The sequence below is a fragment of the Gymnoscopelus microlampas genome (assembly GCF_963454915.1).
Source record: "Gymnoscopelus microlampas genome assembly, chromosome: 16".
NCBI classification, from domain to species: domain Eukaryota; kingdom Metazoa; phylum Chordata; class Actinopteri; order Myctophiformes; family Myctophidae; genus Gymnoscopelus; species Gymnoscopelus microlampas.
In genome coordinates, this window is record NC_139953.1 from 20,621,555 (window position 1) to 20,644,345 (window position 22,791).

At 40.7% G+C, this 22,791-nt stretch overlaps 1 protein-coding gene across 1 annotated transcript; it reads right to left on the minus strand.

Annotated features, from left to right (window-relative positions):
• Positions 1-1,881: 1,881 nt before the first annotated feature.
• On the minus strand, positions 1,882-22,097 carry LOC311063305 (structural maintenance of chromosomes protein 6-like). Its single transcript, XM_084082670.1, has 27 exons — positions 22,003-22,097; positions 19,431-19,626; positions 18,575-18,689; positions 18,361-18,466; positions 17,931-18,067; positions 17,737-17,798; positions 16,314-16,394; positions 16,063-16,164; positions 15,508-15,627; positions 15,316-15,414; positions 14,029-14,175; positions 13,775-13,863; positions 12,645-12,809; positions 11,787-11,965; positions 9,568-9,769; positions 8,981-9,095; positions 8,706-8,866; positions 8,363-8,498; positions 8,182-8,262; positions 7,189-7,359; positions 6,217-6,354; positions 5,834-5,979; positions 5,503-5,628; positions 4,648-4,753; positions 3,679-3,831; positions 3,404-3,501; positions 1,882-2,237 (listed from the first exon to the last, which is right to left on the minus strand). The coding sequence occupies exons 2-27, from the start codon at positions 19,614-19,616 to the stop codon at positions 2,135-2,137; spliced, it is 3,324 nt and encodes a 1,107-aa protein (XP_083938796.1). The 5' UTR covers positions 19,617-19,626; positions 22,003-22,097; the 3' UTR covers positions 1,882-2,134.
• Between the last annotated feature and the right edge of the window lie 694 nt (positions 22,098-22,791).

Consider the following 22,791-nt stretch of genomic DNA (forward strand, 5'->3'; position numbering starts at 1 on the left):
TCAGTCAAGTGTTTCACATAATGGCGTCAGATACGGGAAAAACAAACTTGCAAATGGACACGCGGCTAAAAAGGTTATTCCTCTACATTCAAGTGGCGTTTTGTATTAATTTAGCTCAACTAAACGCAATAGTTAGGTCAAAACCTAACCAAGTTGGAAGGGAACCATGGAATCAATCAACGTCTAACAAAACAGACTCTTAACAAATATATATATATAATATACTTTGCAGTCAATATTATTAGAACAAAAACTGCTTGTGTGTGAGAATATTTCATGAATAAACGTACCTTAAGGCTCGCTCAGTGGCTCACAGCAGATTAAAAATCAAAACCTGCGTCCTCTACTGTTAGCACACACGTGTAAGACAGGCGTGGCTGATTGGCATGTGGCTGGCTAGGAGCAGCTGTGGTGTAAAGTAACTAAGTACATTTACTCAAATACTGTACTTAAGTACAATTTTGAGGTATTTTTTTTTACTTTACTGGAGTATTTCCCAATTGTCAGTACTTTTACTTCTACTCCACTACATCTCAGAGGCAAATGTTGTACTTTTACTACACTGCAATTATTTGAAAACTTTAGTTACTAGTTACCTTGTAAATTTTGATTTGTATTACAAAACATACATTAACCACTTCAGCATACATTACGGCCATTTGAAAATAGCCGATATACAAGCTCACAATGCATCACTCATTGTGGCCTTGTAGATCTGCTATTATCAACATTTAAACATGCGAAAAGGGACATTCTGAATAATGATAATATTTTTGGTATTTAAAGTACATTTTGATACCAATACTTACTTTTCTCAAGTAGAGGGGGGACCATTGCTGCATCAAGAGTAATAAACAAACCTACTATAAAACTGGTCAAACATTGGCCAAATTGTCAAAAATAGTGAAATTGGAAAAAAGCCTCGCGTTGCAAGGCATTGTGAGCTTGTAGTTCTGCTATTTTCATAATATTTATCTGGGGAACCGAGTCAAAAGATGTATTGCCTCAACTCCAGGGTGGGGGGTCCCCAGTTCAAATATGATTATTTTGGGGGGGTCCCCAGATCAAATATGATTATTTTGGGGGGTCGGCCTGAAAAGGTTGACACCCACTGCAGTAAAATACTGCAATGTGTTTCGACATTCCAGTATTGATACTAAGAAAACGTTTGAGTACTTTTCCGCCACTGAAAACAGTCAAATATTGACTTGCATAAAAGGTAGGCTATACTTGACAAGCCAGTGAAAAACATGATGTATATATATATACACAAGTAGGCCTATAAAACATGTACTAATCACTAATGTTTCAAATCAGGATAATTTAAGTGAAGTGAAAGCCTGAGTCCTTGGTGTGAAATGATTATTTAAACAAATAAAATAAATCAGGGGCAACAAATAGAGCATTGTTAATTTCTTCTAAGCTGATCTATATCATTTCTCTAATAAAATATTTTTGTTAAAGATTACAGCCCATCATGAGAACTCTTTAGGGTATATTCATTGGTTCCAGTATGAGACATTAGTATTTTTTTTGAGACAGGACCTGTAGATCAGCCATCATTTTTTTCTTTAAAAGGTACCGTACTATACTATATACACATTTGATTGAAACATTTTAACTATGTAAATCTTGTATGGGGGTCCCTAGCACAAAATATTTTCAGATGGGGGGGGGGTCCACGGCCAAATGCATAATTATTGCATTATTATGTTTCTACACTTCCCCAGACATCCTGCAGGAGCACAGCACCCAGTAGAATGCAATGGCCTTTACGTCGGTACCATCTTGTGTTTTAATTAAGCTAAAAATGAGTTTATTTATGTTTTTTATGGCTTAACAGGTGAAAAAGCAAAACAGAAAAGTAAGACATTTCACATTTTAAAAACTTCATCAATCCTTTATTGAAAAACAAATACACAACACATACAGTATAAAAACAAGAAAGCCTCTTAGTCTTTTAAATTAAATGACCTTTAAATAAACTAAACTGAATGTGTCTGAATGTGTGATCAAGCTTAACTGGAAGATAAAACAGGGAAAGCAAGTACGAGGCTTTACATTTTCTTTAAATAAACTAAAGTGAATCAAGAGAATTAAACACAATAACTATAAACACAAATGCGGGACGGTCTTAATCCATGTCCTCCTCTTCATCTCTCTGTCCATGAGACTGAGTTCCACGGTCAGGGTCATTGAGCCGGAGTATACGGATCAGTTTGTTAGAGGGGATAGAGCTGAGAAAACAAAAAGGCAAATAGTAATAGCAATTAAATGGTTGACTGGACTGGTTGCTCTGCTCTGGCATAGCATGTGTTAATTCTGGGAAACATTTAAATTGACTGCTTGGCCAACATGGTTCTAATAAATACAACTATCGTTTCTCCACAAGAACCGACAATTATGGATCTAGATGGTATTGACTAAGCTACGCTATTATATGAATAATTTATGAATAACCTAAAAAGGATAGGCAATATAGATGATCACGTGGGCATTTGTCATTGCCAAAGTTTGATTAGTGAGGGCTACAACCAATTCCCAGCAACAATTCACATACAGAAAGCCTCATTAGTTATAGACAGCAAGAAAATAGCATTTGATCATGCAGCAACTGAGTTACACACGGCTCCAGACTGGCCTCTATACTCTAATAATTTATTTTCACGGCTCCAGACTGGCCTCTATACTCTTATAATAATTTATTTTCACAACTCCAAATTTGCCTTAAAAATAACCTTCCATTCATTAACAATTTGGGAAACAAGTAAAAGCTCCTGCTTCCAGTTAGGTTTTCGTTTACGGAGCAATATATTGTAAGGCTTGTTGTGGGTTACTAACTGCACTAAATGTAATAGGCTGTTTAAACACATTTTCTTTTCATTATTTTATGTGGGGTCAGGCATCACAATAGGCTGAACATCTTGGCCCGATTTGTATTTCTATGATTAATTCAATTAGCTGACAGTCTTACAGCCATGAAGCAGATCAGTATATCGACGACTATCACAGTGGCCAAAGTAAGTAATTGCATTCACGAAACATGTCATCCATAGTAGAGTCCGACTGATGCCAGATTGTTTTGTGCAAATCTTACTGGTAAATTACAACACTTTGTGAATACAGACCCAGATTTCAACAGATAAGGTTGAATGTAATTAAGAACAACAGTCACAACGACTGTTGAAATCCTCAATCAACATAGTCACCTTCTTTAAATAAAGGCACATAAGTCATACTTTAAAGTAAAAAAAGAAATAGTGGGACATGTCTTCTTTTTTTTTTACATTTAATTAAATAAAAATGTTGTATTTTTATCAAAAAGAAGACTTGGCCCAATATTTTATTTAAGGTGACGAAATCATCATATGCTCATACAGGGATGTGATACATGGTGGCTAACCTCATGCTCTGTGGGGTGAGGAAGATGAATTGCCTGTTCCACTGGTTTGAGGCAACCTTTAACATCATGTCCATGGAAATCCTCCTGTTCACCATGTCCTGATAGATAAGACACACAGGCTGTATCATTGTCTGAGAAATTAACCAACCGATTGAGAGCAACAAATATATCTAGTACCTACCCATTTCTATAGCCAACATTAGTATCATACTAGATTCAACTACAATAATATGAACTGTAAAATTGCGTGCAATCTATTCTAACAAACTTATTACCATGTAGACATCAAACTCGTCAAGGCAGCGGAATGGGGCCTCCGTGATCGCCCACAGAGACAGCACGAAGCAGACAGTGGAGAAAGAACGCTCTCCCCCTGACAAGGAACGCATGTCGCTCAGATTAGCCTTACCACCCTGACCGGGCTGTACCTGGAGACACCAAGATAAAAAGAGAAGGAAAATAGACAATAGGCAGATTTAATGTAGATGGGGAGGAACAGTAGGGGACACATGGGGAAGATAGTAAGGGCCAAGGGTTTGAGAAAACAGATAGGGAAATGGATAGAGGGAAAAGTGTCAGTTGATAGAGGGTGCATGTTTATTCAATATATACAAAAATATATATATACATATAGAAAAAAAAGGACAGTGTACACATATTACCATTTGTATACACTTGAGTGCACACACCCCTCACATGCATGCACACTTAAATAAATTGGTCAAAACTGTCAATTTGAATACCTCGCCTATGGTTATGCCTCAAAATACATTAATTGGGCCAGGCAATGCAAAAATCTCATATGCCCATTAGCAAATTGGCTTCCACGCCCAAAAAAGCTTTTGCGCACGGGTTGAAACATCAGCAGAGGCTGGTTTTAGGCATGAAAATGAAGACGGCACCGCAAATGTTTAGTAACTATGATCCAAGGTGTGTAGGGCAGGCTGTTAGGCTGGATAAGGGTATAGCGATGCAAAGAAGCACAACAAAGACATTTGCTTCACATATTAAGATAATTGTGTTCATGCTATTTAGCAAAATAATCATTTCATCCTCACTTGTACAGCCACATCAGCTACCCTATTTTTCAGGCATTATAAATGAAATTGTGTCACAAAAGTTTGTATGCAAATATAATACAGAAATGTGTCTTCAATATAATACAGTCCTACAAAAGAATATATAATTGGTTTTCATTGGAAAATACTGACAGGGAAGCTGCATTACAGATAAAGAATTCTTACTGAGACTGTGAGAGTTTCCTTCTTGTGATCAAACGCCATAGTCCCGGTGTAGCCTCTCTGGCCCAGCATACTATCAAAATAGTATTTACATCGAAGCGCCATCAAGCTAGGAGAGAGCAAGGAGACAGATTAGGTATAGAAAAGGGAAAGGAGGTAAGATGTAAAATGTTTAGCTGGTCAAATACAAAATATATATGTTTTATATACAATTATTAAAACAGAGTTCATCCAGTCAGCCATACACTCACTATAATCAATAATTTCATTCAAAAGGTCCTGATTAAAACAAAGAAAACACAACATGCAATGGTTCTGGAGATCTCTACACTACTCAATGCCATACTTAAAGAGCAACTTAACACAAACCATTATTTTGAGAAAATGTGGCAATTATGAAAATGATATCAATTGTTAATTGCAATCCAGTGTTGAAAATCACAAATACTGCCCCCTATTGGTGTAAAGGGTTGGAAACCATCTCAACTTTGCACTCGATTTAAACCAGGCCCTCCTGGCGGCAGCTGATCTGAATGGGCAGCAAGAAGCTGCTGAAGGTATTAAACAAAACGGAGGACAGGTCAAATGTGCGTGGGTCCATTTTTACACCACTACAGTCTTTACACTCGACTGGATCATTACAACACTTGTTTGCTGCTCTCTTTTTAAGTGGGAGAGTTCCCTGGTTATCGTTAAACAAGTCACACAATGGGAGTCGGAGGAGACAAGATCGACGATTGAGCGTTCCTCGAATGCACAATTTTAAGACTTATTCAAGCTGAACCCAATTCAATAAGTCGTTCTTTAAATACTGTGACACCTTTGAACAGATACTGACAGGTATTAGTTCCAACCAACCTCCTGAGCTCGTCATAAGCCTTGAGTCTCTGTGTGACAATTGCATCCAGGGTTTGAATGAATTTGTTGAGGGACTTCACTTGCATGCTCACATTCTTATAGTTCAGAGAGGCCTCGTGGTACTGCCTGGGGAGTCACACATGAACAGGTGAAATGAGAAGATAATTAGAGTGGGAAGCAAGTAGAGATGCACTAGAGATGAACCGTACAGTTCAATATTAAACCAACGGTCCCATATAAGCAAGGCTTTACACCAGTCCAAGCACCGTCTACCTTTAAGCAAACATTTGACAGCAGATGTGAGGTGGGAAGAAGTGTCACAGTAACCTACCTAACAATCTCTTCACGGTTGCCTTGCTGGTCCTGCTTGGAGGTGATCTTAAGCCTGAGACGGCTTATCTCTGTGTCCAGGCTCTTCAGAGTCCGATTCACCTCCAGTCGCTCAGGACACATCTCTGTGGCCTTGGCTACAGCTTCCTGCATCACGTCACAGGGAGATATGAAAGTAAACATTCACTCATACTAAATGTTTTGCATTAAAGCAACACAACGTATCTGAGCTCTTCAGCCCCAACACCCCTCAAATTTTGAAGTTCTACCCCTTGAACTCTACACGTTACTAACCCCACATGTCAACATTTTGTTTCAACTAATTGTGCACCTGCTTACAATAGGACAGCAATAACTAATTTCTCTTGTCCCTATCAAGAGTACCTGGAGCTCCTGTTCCTTGACGTTCAGTGAGTCTTTGAGGGCCTGGATGCTTTTGACATGGCCCTTGAGTTTATCCTCGTAATGCTTCAGGTGGTGCTTACACTTTCCGACCTCCTGGTCACTTACACTTAGCTCCTCCTACAGTGGGACACAGGAGAAAAAGGACCCAACACTGCAATGTATAATTGTGCATTAGTAGGATACGAGAAAGACAAGCCGATTTGATCTAAATATGCCAGAATACCTTTATCAATGTGGCTAAACTGAACACACAGGTCATGTGTATGTGTGGGGAAAATATTGCTTCAAGAGTAAGTGTCATGTCCTGTGTGATGACTGAGCGATGCATTATCCGATTTTAAGCTATGCGATCATTTTTATTGTATCTAGTGTGAATGCACATTGAAGACTACGTGGCACATTAAAGCTGCATTCCACAAGGTCATAACATGGTCCATGAACCAGACAGGGACTGCGAGAATTGCGCATATTTTAATTGATTCCTGCAAATTCAGCACTTATGTGGTATATTCCCACATGTTTACAGCGATGTTAATATAATCGGTCTTCTGACATTTTTGTTTTTTTACTTTTCTGTGTGCAGGTGCCCTTATCCTAAAGTCCGACCCCAGTCCTCTTGACTCTCACAGACTGCCAACTGAGTGAATTACGCATGCACTGGTCACTCAGGAGATGAGGTACCGTTGAGTCCCTAGAGCCATTTGGGGCACTAGCAGAAAGCGCTACCTAATCCGGGACAGCATCTGTGTCATTTTAGATTTTGCCACATGTATAGCAACATACGTTCTTCAGAAAACTGGTAGGATTGAGGAGGCTTTTAAATCGGCCTCAGGTGTCAATGGGTTAATGTATCAATGTCTCAAAAATGTCTTGATACAATAATGTGCAACTAGTTTTGGCATATCAATATTTTAGAACATCCCTAGTATCCATTATGTTTAGTGTGTGTACCTTGATATTTTCGACTTCCTCTGACACGCCATTGATCTGTTCCTTGTGCTGATTGTACTCCTGCTCAGACTCCTCGTAGGCGGTCTTGAGCTGGGCCATCTGAGCCAGCGATGTCTCCAACTCGAGACGCGTAGAGGAGATCTTACCCATTATCTCCTCCAGGTCCTCCTCCTGTGGGAGGTGGATGACATGAGGTGAGTCTAAGACATGTTCAGCATACTCTGAATGTGTATCTGATGAATGTGCATCTGATGTTGAGCTCCTACACCTGGGCTCAGGTTATAAAGTCCCCATAACCCCCCTTCAGGACTAACTAGACTCAGTAGGTCAAATTATAAGTGATAACTTTCCCCTGGATTCAAGTAGTCAGTATTTTAATTAAAAAAGCTGCTAATCCTTGAGACATTCTGTGTATCTGTTAGACCGTTATCGACCGTTATATATATAGTGCCTTCATGAACGTGTGCTGCAAGTAGTCCTTTTCTCATCACTTTGGGACACTATTGCAATATTATGGTATTTTATAATATTTGTTGTAGGGCTAAAATTCCAATACCAGCCATTAAACAGAGAGGTCTACTGTATGTCAATGAAAAGCTGCAAAGTCATGATGTAAAATGTATCCCAGTGATGAAAACTACAACCAGTTTTGAAGGGCTTGGCCATGTCCTAGCTTGCTGTGTTTAATGGCAAAACAGTGATTGTGACATCAGCAATTAAGAATCAGGTTGATGTAATGGCGGTCTGCAGACCATATCGGCATGGCAGGCTGATGCTCGCCCACAAAATGAATATGTAAATTGTAGGAACACAGATGTTTTTGTAAATATCGTTCTATAGACCAAAAATTTAGCGTGAGTGTCCCTTTAAGAACTGCGGCAGAAAAGAAAGGTCTGGAAGAACCAAGTATACAGCTAGAATAGAGGAGAGAAACAAATTAAAATGTAGGTTGTTTATATTTCTGGAAACCACAAGCAGTTTTACGACACGCACCAGGGGCTTGAGGTCCTCCGATTGTGGCTCCTCTACATTCTGCAGCTCATTCACCTCTACCTGCAGTTTCCTTGCTCTTTCCTGGAACAAATTATATAGAATTATATTTTATATGAACTATGAATGTGCAAATGATAGACAAAAAAGGCAAGAACGTCAAAAGTGAAAAGCAGAAACGTACTTTGGTGTTTCTCTGCTCTATTTGGGTTCGCCTCAGCAGAGCCTCATTCTGCTTGATGTCTTCATCCACCTTCGCCATCTGATTCTGGAAACGAGCAGCCTGGCCCTTCTGGTTCTCTAGCTCTGACCTCAAGTGACTGGGAAGGGACAGAACGGGAGGTGAAAAAAGGAAGACGGACAAAGACAGGAAAGAGATGTCACACAGTATTTAACTTTTCAGTTAAATTGATTGCACAAGAGAGTGCAAAATGAAAACGCACAATGTATTTTTTTTACTCTTTGCATTGTTCAATGTACAGGCCATCACACGGTAGAAATTGACACAGACACATTTCCATGCTGACCTGATCTCCTCCTCCACATCTCCACTGAGGTACTTGGCTCTGTTCTGTTCAGCTGTGTAGGCACGGTTAGAGAAGATCTGGTCTCCCTCCTTAGTGATGGCCATGGAACAATTATCTGGCGGCTGTCTGCCCTGCATCACTCGACGAGCCTCTGTTTTGTCCTTTCTCAGAGAAATGAGCAGAACCCAAAAGTCAATTGCTGTAACGAATATCTACAGCAGCATTGTTATAAGGTCTTTTCCCAAACACAGTGAGCCATTATTGATAGTTGTCACCTTGATAAGCAGAATGCTTTCTATTCCCCTCTGGTCAATCAGGCAGTTGGCCACAACCGGGTCTTCAATTTCTAGAGATTGCAGCACTGAGGGATATTCACGATGGTTGACACCCCTGGCGCATGCAAGATATGCAATATCAAACGATCAGACAACCATTTAAATTGGCAAAAGAATAACAGATAAGTACGGCCAATTTATTGTCCCCGTCTGCATTTTAATTTAGTATAGTAGTAAAACACATATGAAGCACTTTTCTTTTAGTCTCGGCCATGCCTTCGGCCTGGCAGAGACAAATATAAAGTGCGCTTCTCAAATGGGGTTACGTGTACCCCTAGAGGTACAAAGAGGTACTACATACAAATTGGAAATATTATGGCCATAGTTTAACATATATCTCAGGATGCATTAATTGCAGCTCTTTCACTCCAGTTATTTGTATCGTTATAACGTAATTAGGGGTGGGCGATTTAGGGGTAAAAATCTTCTCCACGCAGGATCAAAAACTTCTTTTTTTTTCGTGTAGGGGTTTTAAGACAATTTTGCAAGTTACAGTACAGGTACAGTACCGTTATACCAGCCCTTACCTCCTGCTGGTGTTGTGGACTTTCGTGAGGAAGGAGCTTGTAATAATGTTTGGCCTGCGGCCACCGGGGAATGTCTTGACCATGAGGCCTTTCAGCACCTTCTCATCCTCGTAGTTGTCACAGGCAAAGGCTTGCAGCTGGCCTTTCAGACAGATCTCCACAGCCAGGGCCAAATCTGGGTCCTTTATGCCAATACAGTAACCTAAGGAAGCGGGGGGGGGGGGGGGGGGGTGTCAAGAGGGAGAAAGATGCAGATAAAAAAAAATGGGGGCAATTCGCTGCTGCTGTCAAGTATGCGAAGTTGAGACGCACTGTGATTGGCCAGCAGTCACTTTGAGTGGCAGTTGGGGCAAACGCAGACCCCAGCAAAAATATTTACGATTCTGTCCCTATCGGTACATAACTCGGACGGCGCTTAGTCGACTAGCAGACCATCGGCTGGTCGTTGCTGGCACTCGCGCCTGGAGGCGCTCGGGCGCAACTCCTCAGCCTCAAGGTCTGCTGAGTCGGCGCGCCTCCGTCATGGTCCAAAACTATACTTTATCGGCGAAAAAAAGAAGTCCGCGGATGACTGAAAAAGTTTCACCCCAAGCGGGAGTCGAACCCAGCCTACCAACGGTAGTGGGTTGAGAGTCTAGTGATTAGCGAGGTACGCCACTGAGACCGGTGCTGAAATTGGGTATTTTGGTTGTATTAGACTGTGACGTCCTAACTCTTCTATTGTAGAAGAAAGAGGGCGGGGGCGCCTCGCCCCGCCCTTGCTTCGACAGTAGAGTAATACGCTGTTCGCGTCAAGTATAGGGTCTCACTGATGCTCTCTCGGGCAAGTCTGGAAGTGAGAGAACTTTTCTTTCCCCTTTTTCTTTTCAAAAACCTGAACAACAGTCGAGGTACAGACAACCAAGAAGAACAATGAAAAGAATAAAGGAGTTGTTGCACACTCATTTTAGATGATATGATTTAGTAAATGATACAGTAAATGATGGGACCATGTCATGATGGAATGTGAGTGTATACATGTATTTATAGTTGATTAAATAACACAGCAATGCCAATGATGCTTTATACTGGCTCTGCACCAAACAAAGTAGTGATGCAATCAGACCGGTCATTATGCGTCGCCTGCGTTACAATTAGGGATGGAGCTCGTTAATTTTTATTGATAATGAGCACCTTATCGAGGCTGCTTATCGAACCGAGCTTTTATCGAGCCCACTATCGATCTTTTTCTATTATTAAGAAAAAAGACGTGAGGCGAAAAATTCTGAACAGAACCGGTATCTTTTTTTATTGGCCAGCTGTAACAGTGAGTTTGTGGCTGACCACTATCTAAAATTAAATGAAGATGACAAAAGTAAAAAATATTTTTGCCTATCATTAAAACAACCATTCATATAATGTGCAATAAGTGTCAAATGGCTTTATATTATGAATAGTACTGTAATAATTACTATAAAATCTCCATGTCTCTTCAACTTTTTATAAACAGAAAATGCATAGTTATTTTTTCTATTCTTTTTTCTTTGTTTTAACCAAAATATATCACTTGCACTACATTTTACTAGAGCCTTCAAATACAGTACTTTTCTAACAGACAGAAGGCAAGTGACCTTTTTACTTTTGGAAAATAATATTGAAGAAACGGTTAATGTGTGTACTGTCACTTTAAAAGCGCAATGTATACTTCATCGTACGACGGCGCACACCGCGTCTGTTCGCACCACGTTGTGAGCTTGTAGATCTGCCATTTTCGGCAACGATAGACTGAGGGACGGACAGCGCTGTTTGGCACAACTTGCAGCTATCAATACACTTTTAGACCAACATGTGTGTGCCAGCGTGGGTGATTAGATTTATTTCTTGATCGCCTCTTGTTTTGATAGTTTAGACATGACGTCATGGGCCGCTACACTCGATAACAGGCTCGACAAGCCTAAAGCTTATCGAAAACCGGGTCTCGATAAATTCATGCCCGGGTATATAATGGACCCGGTTTTCGAGCTCCATCCCTAGTTACAATGCATAAAAATAGCACTCTTAATGCAGTATTTTTGAGTTGTAGCCATTAGCAGATTTTTGGCTTATAAAAGATTACCGACAAGCATTAGCACAATTCTCCACTTAATTCAATAATAACATACAATATTTAAAATGTACGCTCATTAGTTATGTACTTCAATAGTCGTTGCCCCCTCCACCCAATATAGAGAGATATTTACCCAGTGGTCCACGGGGTTTCTGCTTGAACTGGCCCTTCTTGTAGGCTTCCTGGATGGTGTTGAGGAATGCTGGCATGTGCTCTCCAAAGCGCCGCAGACGGTTGGACCGGCTGCCCTCCATTGTCTGTAGATTCCTCCTGTTCATTTCTATGGACCTCTGGAGGGTGTCCTGCTCTCGCCTGATGACAGGGTGGAGAAGAGTCAAACACAGACAAAAGAATATCTAATTTGTAAAGAAATTGTGGCTCTAGAACATGTAGGCTGGTCCAATATAAAATCCCCCCCATGGAAAGACCCCCATTGCAGGTCCATCACTATTGATACACATCAACATTACCTCACTAGACTAATCTGTGTATGTCCCATATTGGAACCAAGCACTTCTAGAATACAGTATTGTATGAGGAACAGATATATAACTTCTATAGCTAAGGTGTGTCCGTAGCCAAGAGGGTAGAGAGGCTGCCTGGGCACCACATTAATGGCATCTACTGCTTGCCGTTAGGATCGGTGTTGAGGTATTTGCTGTGCAATTTGTGCATCTGGAATTTGTCCTCAGCATCAACTCAAGGGCACACATTTAATGTTATATAATATTTAAATTATATACACACACACACACACACACACACACACACACACACCCCATGTATTATTTTACATTTTCAGTTGACCAGTCTTCAACAGATAATGAATTATTGTAGTGTATGCCATCAATCGTGTACCTGCCCCATCTGTATAAGCAATTGATAACTGATCTTGTAGCTCCAATCCTCTACTTAAACAAGAAATGAAAAAAAAAAAAAAAGCAAAACGAAGTGTCTTACTTCCAGTCAGATCCCCGACCCTACTACCCACCTCATCTTTCCGAGCTCCTCCTTAGTGAGGGTGATGGCCTGTTGGTACTGGTCCATCTGCTGGCCCAGTGTGGAGTCCTGGTGTCTCAAACTCTCCAGCTGAGCCTCATGCTTCTCTATAAGCGTTGCCCTCGCCTGACTCTCCTCCTCATTGCTCTTACTGATGCTAGAGGGAGGTAAAAAAATATGAAAAGATTGAACATTCAGGCACTGATTTCAATAAACACTGGCGTAATTGATAGAGAAGCAGGAATGCACAAAAAAAAGCCACTCAATAGCTGTGAACAGTTAAACTAATCGATTAATACAAAAATTATATAAAAAAATATAATTAATAATTATAATAACCAACCCACATTTAGGGCATGTCATTACAGGTGACAAATTTCAATAGTGAAATCTAGAAGCTCACAACTCTTCGCCTTACAATGCGTTGATCTGGTAGATCTGCCATTTTCATTTTTTGCACGAAACCGAAACACAAAAATGACGTTGTTAATCCAAATATATTCAATTAATCGAAAAAGTAATCGATTGAATAATTTCACTACACAAATGGTCAATACGTGCAGCAGTGGCACGTTTTTTCCCTCAGCTCTTCCCTGAAAGTGGTAAGTGTAGAACTACCCAAGTCCACATGCCACAGAAATTACAACATAGCTACAGGTACACTTACACCACCTCACCAAACTGCATTGTTGTTTTTGATTATGCCATGCTCCACCCATATTGTACAATAGTATGTGAATGACAGTGAGCAGGCCACAGGTAAAGAGATCCCTTTTGTGCAGAAATGTATTTATACATACTAAGAATTGTTCGCACATTATTCACATATGTGTATTCTCTAGTGAGTTAAAAACAATACAAATAGCCATCTTTGCATTTCTTTTGAAAATGCTGGAATTCATTTTATTTTTTTAATCAAAAAGAATTATACAAATTCTATTTCAGATTTCCTTTTCAACTCTAGTACTCAACTGTAGGCTGCAGGTATCTACTGTGGATTCTTTCCAATGTGGCTTTATCTATTAGTTATTGCTCTAATGACTGATGATGACCCTTACAAATCTTCAGGTTAAAACAAACAGGGGACATATAGAGGATGGATGAACAGTGAGTGGTACGTACCTCAACTTGAGCTCCTCTATCCTCTTAGAGAGCTGGGCCTTGTCCTTCTCCAGAACTTTCAGGTTGGCCTTGTTTCTATGTACACTGACCTGAAAGAGACACATTGTTTATAGTCAAAATGCTTTTTCTGCCTCTAATCCACTATGGGTGGACTTTGCGATACAGGAGTGAACACATAGGTTTTGCAGGAGGTTTTAAGAGGAACACTCTAGTTCTGTAATAGGTTTTGTTCGATATTGTGGTTGAAGTCTGACCTCGCCAGATTTGAGGAGGTTATTTTTTTTCTGTGCATTGGACTTCAGCTCTGTACATTGTGGCTGGAGGTCCTTGTAGCGCTGTGTGATGCCCTCCACCTGCTCCTGGATCTGAGTGAACTTCTGCTCAGCCTCTGTCACCTTGTTCTGTACAGGGGGTAGACAGTCAATAGGGAAATAGTAAGTTTAAAACAAAACACAAATTCAATCCATTACATTCTATAAATTAGACTCACTATGCCTATTCAAACTTGCACACCGAGGGCGTATCTTTCATGTCATTAATTTGCCCGAAAATGAACTTTTTTTACCTATAATTTTTATCCCTCGATTTCGTAACCCTTTTTTTCACCCAGTGCCAATTTTCTAAGTGATCCTGGGCACTACACTCCCCCCACCAGCCTAGGGAGCCCAGGGCCGAGCTCATGCCTCCTTCAATGCATGAGAGCCAACTGACCTTCTTGTCACCCGACAGGGGGGAGTTTCCCTGGTTGGTCATAGCGCATGAATAATTGCAATTGTATTCAAAATTGCTGGACTGGGTCTGAAACAAACCCGATGATAATTGGACCCAGCCCAAAGTAGGACGGAGAAAAACTGGATCCGGTCCTTAGCGGGCCGAGGATCTTTTGAATTTATTAGACCCGATCGGGTCTCTAGACCTGACCCGGTGCACATTTCACCGTGGCATTGAGGAGACTAGCCGTGAGTGTCACCTCCCCCCGCATCAGCAGAGCCTCCGGAGTTGAGACAGGAGTGTGCTCTGTGTTGCAGAGACAAATTTGTCGACTTTCTTACAGTAGGTAACCACGGTTATGTGAGCGATTGGATCACTCCAATCGTCATGCAGTGTTCTTGGGCGCCTTGAGAAGGGCACAAGGTGGAAAGGTGGGCCACGCAGGGATTCATGGCAGTTCAATTTCAGTTCAATATGTTTTACATTTTATTTTATTGAACGGAAAGGAAGAAAAGACTACAGCTTCCGTTCACGTCTTTCAGGAGGTGTAGTTACAGACTATGTAGCATTCGAAAATTGTGGAACAGTTCACCGGAAATAAAGCCATTAATCTGCATGAATGAGACACCAACTATATGAATAGTTTTGATGTGAAATACTCTTTGTATCATTCATTCATCACACCCCCGGTATGTAAAACAGCACTGTCAATACAAAAAAAACTGTTGACATGAGTTACATGGACTAATGTTTTGCCTTAGGTAACATACATCATAACTGGCCAATGGTCATTTTAACCTTATAGTTAATGTAGAGCAGTTGGACCTCACCTTCCATTCTTGAACCTTCTCATCATATTTTGCTGTAGAACCTTGATCGGCCTGTAGCTTATCTTGCACCGGCTGCAGCTGCTGCTCCAATTCATTCACCTGCCATGTTTAACCAACGGCCAGTGTTATCCTGACAATACTGCATGCATTAATGTACTACAAATTCAAATTACACAGATATGCTGATCTCACCATAGCCCAGGCCATCTTTTTCGCCAGCTCATTCAGCTTATTGTTCATCTCATCCAGTGATGCCAAGCTCTTATATTGCTCCTCTTTTTCTTGATAATTGCGCTTCAGGTCCGCCAAACACTGCAGCAAAGTCACAGATATATTAGCGATAGCTGGCCAGTAAACACTGAGCCTATACAGGAAAAGCCAATCATATGTTTTTCAATTTGACATTTTACAATCCAGCGTCAATATAGTTACATTATGAAGAGGTGCGGGACATCTCTCAAAAGAGTTAAATGCTATCCTGTAAAGCCCTTTGAGACTGTAACAGTGATTACCCACTTATCTCATCCTATATACACTTAGCTGACCAGAATCCCCCAGTGACCTATCAGGCCCCCAGAATACGCCAGTGATCCATCAGGCCCCCAGCTCTTTGCCGAAAATAGCTGCTCTACAAGCTCACAACGTGTTGCAATGTGACCAAAATCTGACATTTTCACTGGATGTTTCCCCAGGATAGAGACATAGGTTACAAATACATTTGAATTGAGTGAGCAGATGAGGTCTTACTTCCCCATGTTGTTCTATTTTAGACTCGGTGATTTGCTTGGTTTGTTTGATGTAAACGAAGTCCGCTTTCATCTGTTCCAGTTGGGTGGCCTTCATAAAAAACTGCAGAGGGGGAAATACAAATAAGCAATCCAACTGTACAGCGTGACCACAAGAAAAATAGCAGTAGTTAAAGCATTTAGGCAATATAGATCACATATGGCACAAAGTAATAGCATCAATTTATTGCTCTAAGGGGACATTAAACTCACCCTGTATTTATCACCCTCTCCTTTGGAATGTAGGAAGTGTTTGCTCATCTCTTGCGTGAGAATTGAAACTGGATTGTTCACCTAAAAAAGGAAAAAAAATGTTAGATACAGATGACATATCGCGGACCCGTTCACGTCGGGAATTTGCAGTTCCCGACGTGAACTGCAAATACGGTCAAGTAAATACAGAATTAATAAGACAAGTAGAGGACTCGAGTCACATACACAAACAAAAATTGCATGCTCGAGTTGTTTGAGTCAATCTGATTGAGAAGGAAGACTGTTTTATCCGATCTAGAAGGAAGTCCGTTTTATCAAGTCCCAAAAGTTGAGGAGGAAATTTAAGAAAACCGTAAAACAAAATGCTGGTTTAGGGCCATGTCTACAGAAAGCAATTATTTTAAGCTGACAGTGCTTTTTTTTAAATTAGAGTAGCCAATCATTTTTTACCCTTTTTTCTCCCCAATTCAGTCGTTATGCCAATTGATTCCTCCCCACACACATTTCTGTGTTGTTGCTGCTGTCATATCCTACTTGACAGGTGCCGCCCCAGCCTGTAGGAGTATGTGCAAGGACCAATATCACCCTCCCTGCCCGGCTTCCCTCCCCTTGAACACGGGCCAATTGTGTTCGTGTAGACGCTCGACAAAGCCGGATGCACCGCGGTGAATTTGGACCCACAACCTCCGTGGTGGTGGGCAGTGACTTTACCACTGCGCCAACCCGAGCGCCCTGCCAGTGCTTTTCTGCCGTGCATTTCTATAAGACACACTTGAAAATGTGTCTTTCCTCCAGTGGAGCAGAATCCAAACATCAATGTGTGCAGGTAGCGACCACTTAGAATAAAGTGAAGTTATCACAAATTTCTCGCTGCGATAACTTTACTTTATTCTGTAACATTAACAGCTGTATGTTGGAATGTTAGCTTTGTTTGCCTGTTGCGAATAATACGAGATGCCAGTGGCGATTTGACATAGTATGTTGTATTGCAGCTGCTAGCGTTTGATACAATGTGTTCACTGACATTTTTCTAATCTCCAAAAGCTTGTCTGCAATGCAGACATGTCATGAATAAAGTTACTTCATAGAGGGGATTGCTCAGAAGAAAGACTTTTTTTTTAAAGCCAACTACATGCTTAAATGATGTGGATGATACAGACTAGGCTCTTACACTAAACGTTCAGAAAGTCAGAGGCATCAGGATAGTGAAATATTTTGTATATGAAGATTAAATATCTCTTGTACATTAGCTTGCCTACTATTTCAAAGCAGCCTTGGCCATCAAAACCCAGAGAGCCAAGTGAAAACCATCAAAACGTCACATTACCTTAAACAAGAGATTGCTATTAAGTATATCAACATGGACTGTGTGTGTCTGAAGTTGCTGGAAAAGGAGTGTAGGCATATGGAGCAGAGTTTTTACCTGAATATTGAAATTGTCCAGAACTGCCAGGAGCTCTTCTTTTTTGGATGATATAGTGTGACCTATGAGACAGGAGATAACTTGTTAAGAGAAAAATAAATAGACAAACAGAGCTCAGCGAATAAAGAGTGGTGTCCATGCTAGACTCCACCCAGCGAATGGGTATTTAATCTACAACTCTTAATGGACTTCACCAGATTGGCTTTTCACTTTGTAGATCCTTGCCCCCTCGCGCGTTATCTTCAGATCTACTGTGATGGACGCTCCATAGACTTCTGGCCTGTAAGCATCCCTCCCTCTGTTGCGCAAGGTGACTGAAACATCAGCTGAACTGTGAGAAAAGAGAAACGCAGAACAGATCCATTTAGTGGCAAGTGAGGCAAATTCTAACAAACAGCATGACATCATGACATTTGAGTTTTGACCAGAAAGGAAACTATGTTGTCCCAGTGCCAGAGATTCTTCTTTTTTAAACTTTGTTTTTCAAAAACACGTTGCGCCATAGCGGTAAAACACGTGAAACACGTCAATGGCACTCAATGAGTTAACTATCCTCTTTTTAGATGATTAAATAAAACAAAAAAGGCCAGAAATATAAAACCAGTAAATATCTACAATATTTACCTTTCTCCTTCTTTCACAAATCCCTTAAGGGAGGACCCTCTGTTTGTGGCCTGTGCATTCCCCCCTAGGGCCACTATGAGAGCTGTCAGAACAGCACTCTTTCCACCTGTAACATTATGACACAGAGCACAGAAAGAAAGCACAGATGTGAGTGTACATACTGAGGTAAACAAAAACAGGTTAAAGGGATGAAAAGAATAAACATTAAACTTACTTCCATTGTTGCCAACAACAAAGTTGACATTGTTACCAAAAGTGAAAGGTCCCAACAGTGAGTGACACATGAAATTCTTCAAGGTAATGCTCTCCACGATGCCCACCTGAAGACCCTGCAGACGATCACACATCCGTTATTACACGTCAAGATACATACCATGATCAATTCAACCATCTCTCCTGTGTCACTTTCTATTAGAGAGCAAAAGTCAAACACTAAAGAGGGGGGAATATTTTAAATTGGATCAGCAGATTAAATGGCCACTTCACCGATTTTGTTCACAAATCCTATTTTTATGTTGCTGAGGACTTATGATTATAAAAATGTTGAATGTTTTTTTTTTTTTCAATTCTGTGATGTCACAATTAAATCTCAGTTCTTCCTGGACTACAATGGACATGTTTCCTTTAGTTCCAGTTGGACTGGTCCCATCCCCGACACTCCTACTATAAATTTGCAACACCGCTAATATTTGCAGAAACAATACAAATGATCATTTACCTAATGCAGGTTAAAATAAATGCTTAATTAACTAATATAAAGAAATCCGAAACAAAACAAGTCTCAAAGTATAGCAAAAGTAGCCAATCTACAAGCTCACAACACGCGATGCGTCACATTGTGAGCTTGTGGATCAGCTTTTTTTGCTACTTTATAAAGTGCCTGTGGGTTTAATAAATATTTACCCAATTAAGTCATAAAAATAACTTGTCACTAAATAATAACAACATTGGATACATTTGAACATTTCCTGAACAGTAACGGTTTTGGACACGATATAAAAAGGCTTCCACCCTCCAGTGACGATATCTTTAAGTTGGCAGCAGAAGTACCATGATAATAATAATAATACCTCTTGTGATGATCCAGCCTGTCTCAGAGGCTGGCTAGCGAGGCTAGACTGTGTCTGACTGGGACCAATAACATCCTCCACTTCTTCATCGTCGTCTTCAACAGGTGGGAGGTCTCCTGACTCGTCCTCAGCTCTGAGTTGTTTTCTGGGCGAGTTGTAGACAGAGCGGCGGCTCCTCTTCGACATATTGATCACTCTAATTACAAGTACAATGAAATAACCATAAATATCACGGTCTCCTCATTCATTAGGACTATATCTGTGTCAAGAGATGCATGGACGGACATGTTTTAGAAGAGTCTAACATGGAGTTTGAAGTTGAAATAGGATGGACACTTTATCAGATGAACATTTTGAAAGGATAGGTCAAAATATCTCCATTTCTAGCCACAAGCAACTCTTAGATGCCATCTTTAATATCTGGCATCTAGAGTTGCAATACCGACCCTTGACAGCCCATTCATCCAAACAGAAAAGTCTGATCTGATTGTATTAAACTACGTTTAACTCACAAACATTGCAGCTGCACGGAAAGCATGGATTATCCTCTTTGTATCTGCCAAGTTTTTGTTTCATAAAAATCCACCATAGAGATGTTATGAGCTACTACTTTCTGTCAATACATTCTATGCAGGTGATACTCTTTCTAAGTGTTGTAGTTTTGGAGGGGCTCTTTGAAAAAAATCACTCAGCAGTCCTGGAAACCACCCGTTTCTAAATTGCACATAATGCATGCAGGAGGCAGCAGGACGTTGCGTTATAAAAAACGAGCGCTTCAGGCCAGCGGTTCAGGCACCAAGGCTCCAATGTAGACTGACAGCACATCGCGGGTTCGAGTCCCGTTCTCGACGATCTTTGCTTCATGTCTCTCCCCATTTCCTGTCTGTCTCTACTGTAAAACGAGCGCTTCCAAACTCCAACACTTGGAAAAATAATCACCTGCACGGAATTTATTGACAGAAAGTAGTTCATAACATGTCTGTGGTGGATTTTTATGAAACAAAAACATGGCAGATACAAAGAGGATAATCCAAGCTTTCCATGCAGCTGCAATGTTGGAGAGTTTAACGTCTCTTATAAGAGACGTTAAACTCTTTATACATTCTTTATACATTTTTGAAAACTTGAAATGGAACATTTTGCATGAGTACTATAATGAGTACTATTTTGATCCCACAAATAAATACACATCAATATTTAAATCAAGCAACTTATAAACTATCTGGGGTGTGTAGCTACACAAAAGCCAGAGTCAGTGGTGTAAAGTAACTAAGTACATTTACTCAAGTACTGTACTTAAGTACACTTGAGGATTTTTTTACTTTACTGGAGTATTTCCCATTTTTAGTACTTTTACTTCTACTCCACTACATCTCAGAGGCAAATATTGTACTTTTACTCCACTACAAATATTTGAAAAGTTTACTATATTACATTATAAAACATACATTAACCACTTTAACCCTATCTTAGCCAATCTACAAGCTCACAACGCGTCGCGACCTTATTTTTAACTCTATGGTCGCGACACGTTGTGAGCTTGTAGATCTGCTATTTTCAAACCTTTTAGTACTTTTACTTTTGATACTTTAAGTACATTTTGATACCAATACTTTTGTACTTTTACTCAAGTACATTTTGAATTCTGGACTTTTACTTGTAACAGAGTATTTCTATATTGCAGTATTGGTACTTTTACTTAAGTAAAGAATTTGAGTACTTTTTCCACCACTGGCCAGAGTAGACATTAAATTGACCCGGGGCGTGTTTTTAGGTGAAATATCGCTTGATTGATCAAGTTTGTAAATACATCACCGTACGACAGTGTCGTGCGTCGGCGGAAATAGCAGATCTACAAGCTCCCATGGAGTCGCGTAAACTACGCGTTGTGAACTTATAAATCTGCTCATTTATTTCTCCAAGCGACACCATCCTCCCGTCAAGTGTTTAACACAGAATGGCGCCGCCCACCAAAACAAATACACAAGTAAATTCATGGACACGGATTAAAAGGTTTTTCCTCTACATATAAAGGTGAAGTTGTATTAATTTAGCACAACTATTAACCGAATTTGTTCCGAGTCAAAACAAAAACAAAATTGGAACCATTCTTTAGGGTTACCAAAAGACTCGCCCCATAACACGCTCGCCCCCATTTCTTTTCGCAGACCGCTCGCTCCCAGCGGTTCTTGTTTTACTGAGGATAACAAGGTTAGAAATAAGTTTATGTTATAGGCATAGTTTTGCTGAGGTTGCGTTTAGGAAAAAGGTTAGGTTTTGGCACCGTTTTACCGAGGTTAGGGTTTGGGAATAAGGTCAGGTTTAGACATAGTTCACGGAGTTTACGTTTAGGAATACCAGGTGAAAACCCTTCCGAGGTCGCCGGATTTGCCCCGGGGCGACTGTGTTTTGGGGCGAGCCTTTTGGTATTCACGTTTAGCAGCAGCTGTATAGCGCCCAGGAAGCTGTCCCGTGACAAACGAAACAAAACGGACGTCAATAATACTTTTCCGCCAGAATTGACAGAACGAAAGTTGCCTTTATGTGACAATAAGTTGATAAATGCAGGTACCTGACAGCAGCTGTCTAGAAGTAAAGAAGAGAGAACAACATCCACCGACCACTTCGCGCGCGAGACACAAGCGTCTGTTTTGCTTCCTCTTCTTGTACACAATACTACTTGTTCTACTACCGTTTCTTTTTGGCATTGGCAAATAGCGCCCCCTCTGGACCGGAGTGTCGTGTGGCCAGTGAACATGGGCTCTAGCCTGGTTCCAGACGAATCTGCCTTTGCAAAATTGCATGCACTTTAGCCCTCGGCAGATTAGTGTGTCGTGTGATATTGTCTGGCTACGCGAGGCTACATGGGCTCTATGCACTGCAAACATATTGGAAAGAAATTGTGCATGTTGGCTCACTGGAATCAACACCAGTGGGTCTAAAAGTGTGGAGATTGTAGAATAGTTGTCAAGGGTCCATTTGGTTCCATTTGTACACCCAGTTATGGGGTTCCTTGAAATTAAGAAGTTTGACAACCACTGTGCTACACTAAGTGGAACAGAGCCGTCATTATTATCATTGGTAACGCCTGTGAAGGAAGTAAAGAAGGGGCCCAATTTCTTTCCAGTGGTTGCTGTGCATGGAGCTTATTGGTTCTCAAACTGTGGGTCGGGACCCCCAGGGTGGTTTACTTATTTTTGTTTTTATTATTATTGGTGATTTTCTTAATGTGCAAGTGAGTTCTTATGAGCTTGTAGATGGGCTGTTTTCACAATATGTATCTGTGGAACCGCCTCAACCACCCTTAAAATGGGGGGGGGGGGGGGGGGGGGGGGGGGGTTGAGAACCACTGCTAGAACAG

Excerpts from the sequence above, each read along its gene's own strand:
- LOC311063305 (XM_084082670.1), bottom strand. The coding sequence starts at position 19,616 with ATGTCGAAGAGGAGCCGCCGCTCTGTCTACAACTCGCCCAGAAAACAA. Across the intron at positions 8,499-8,705 it reads GATGTGGAGGAGGAGATCAG|TCACTTGAGGTCAGAGCTAG; the intron begins GTCAGCATGGAA and ends GTCCCTTCCCAG. Across the intron at positions 4,754-5,502 it reads GCTTATGACGAGCTCAGGAG|CTTGATGGCGCTTCGATGTA; the intron begins GTTGGTTGGAAC and ends GCTCTCTCCTAG.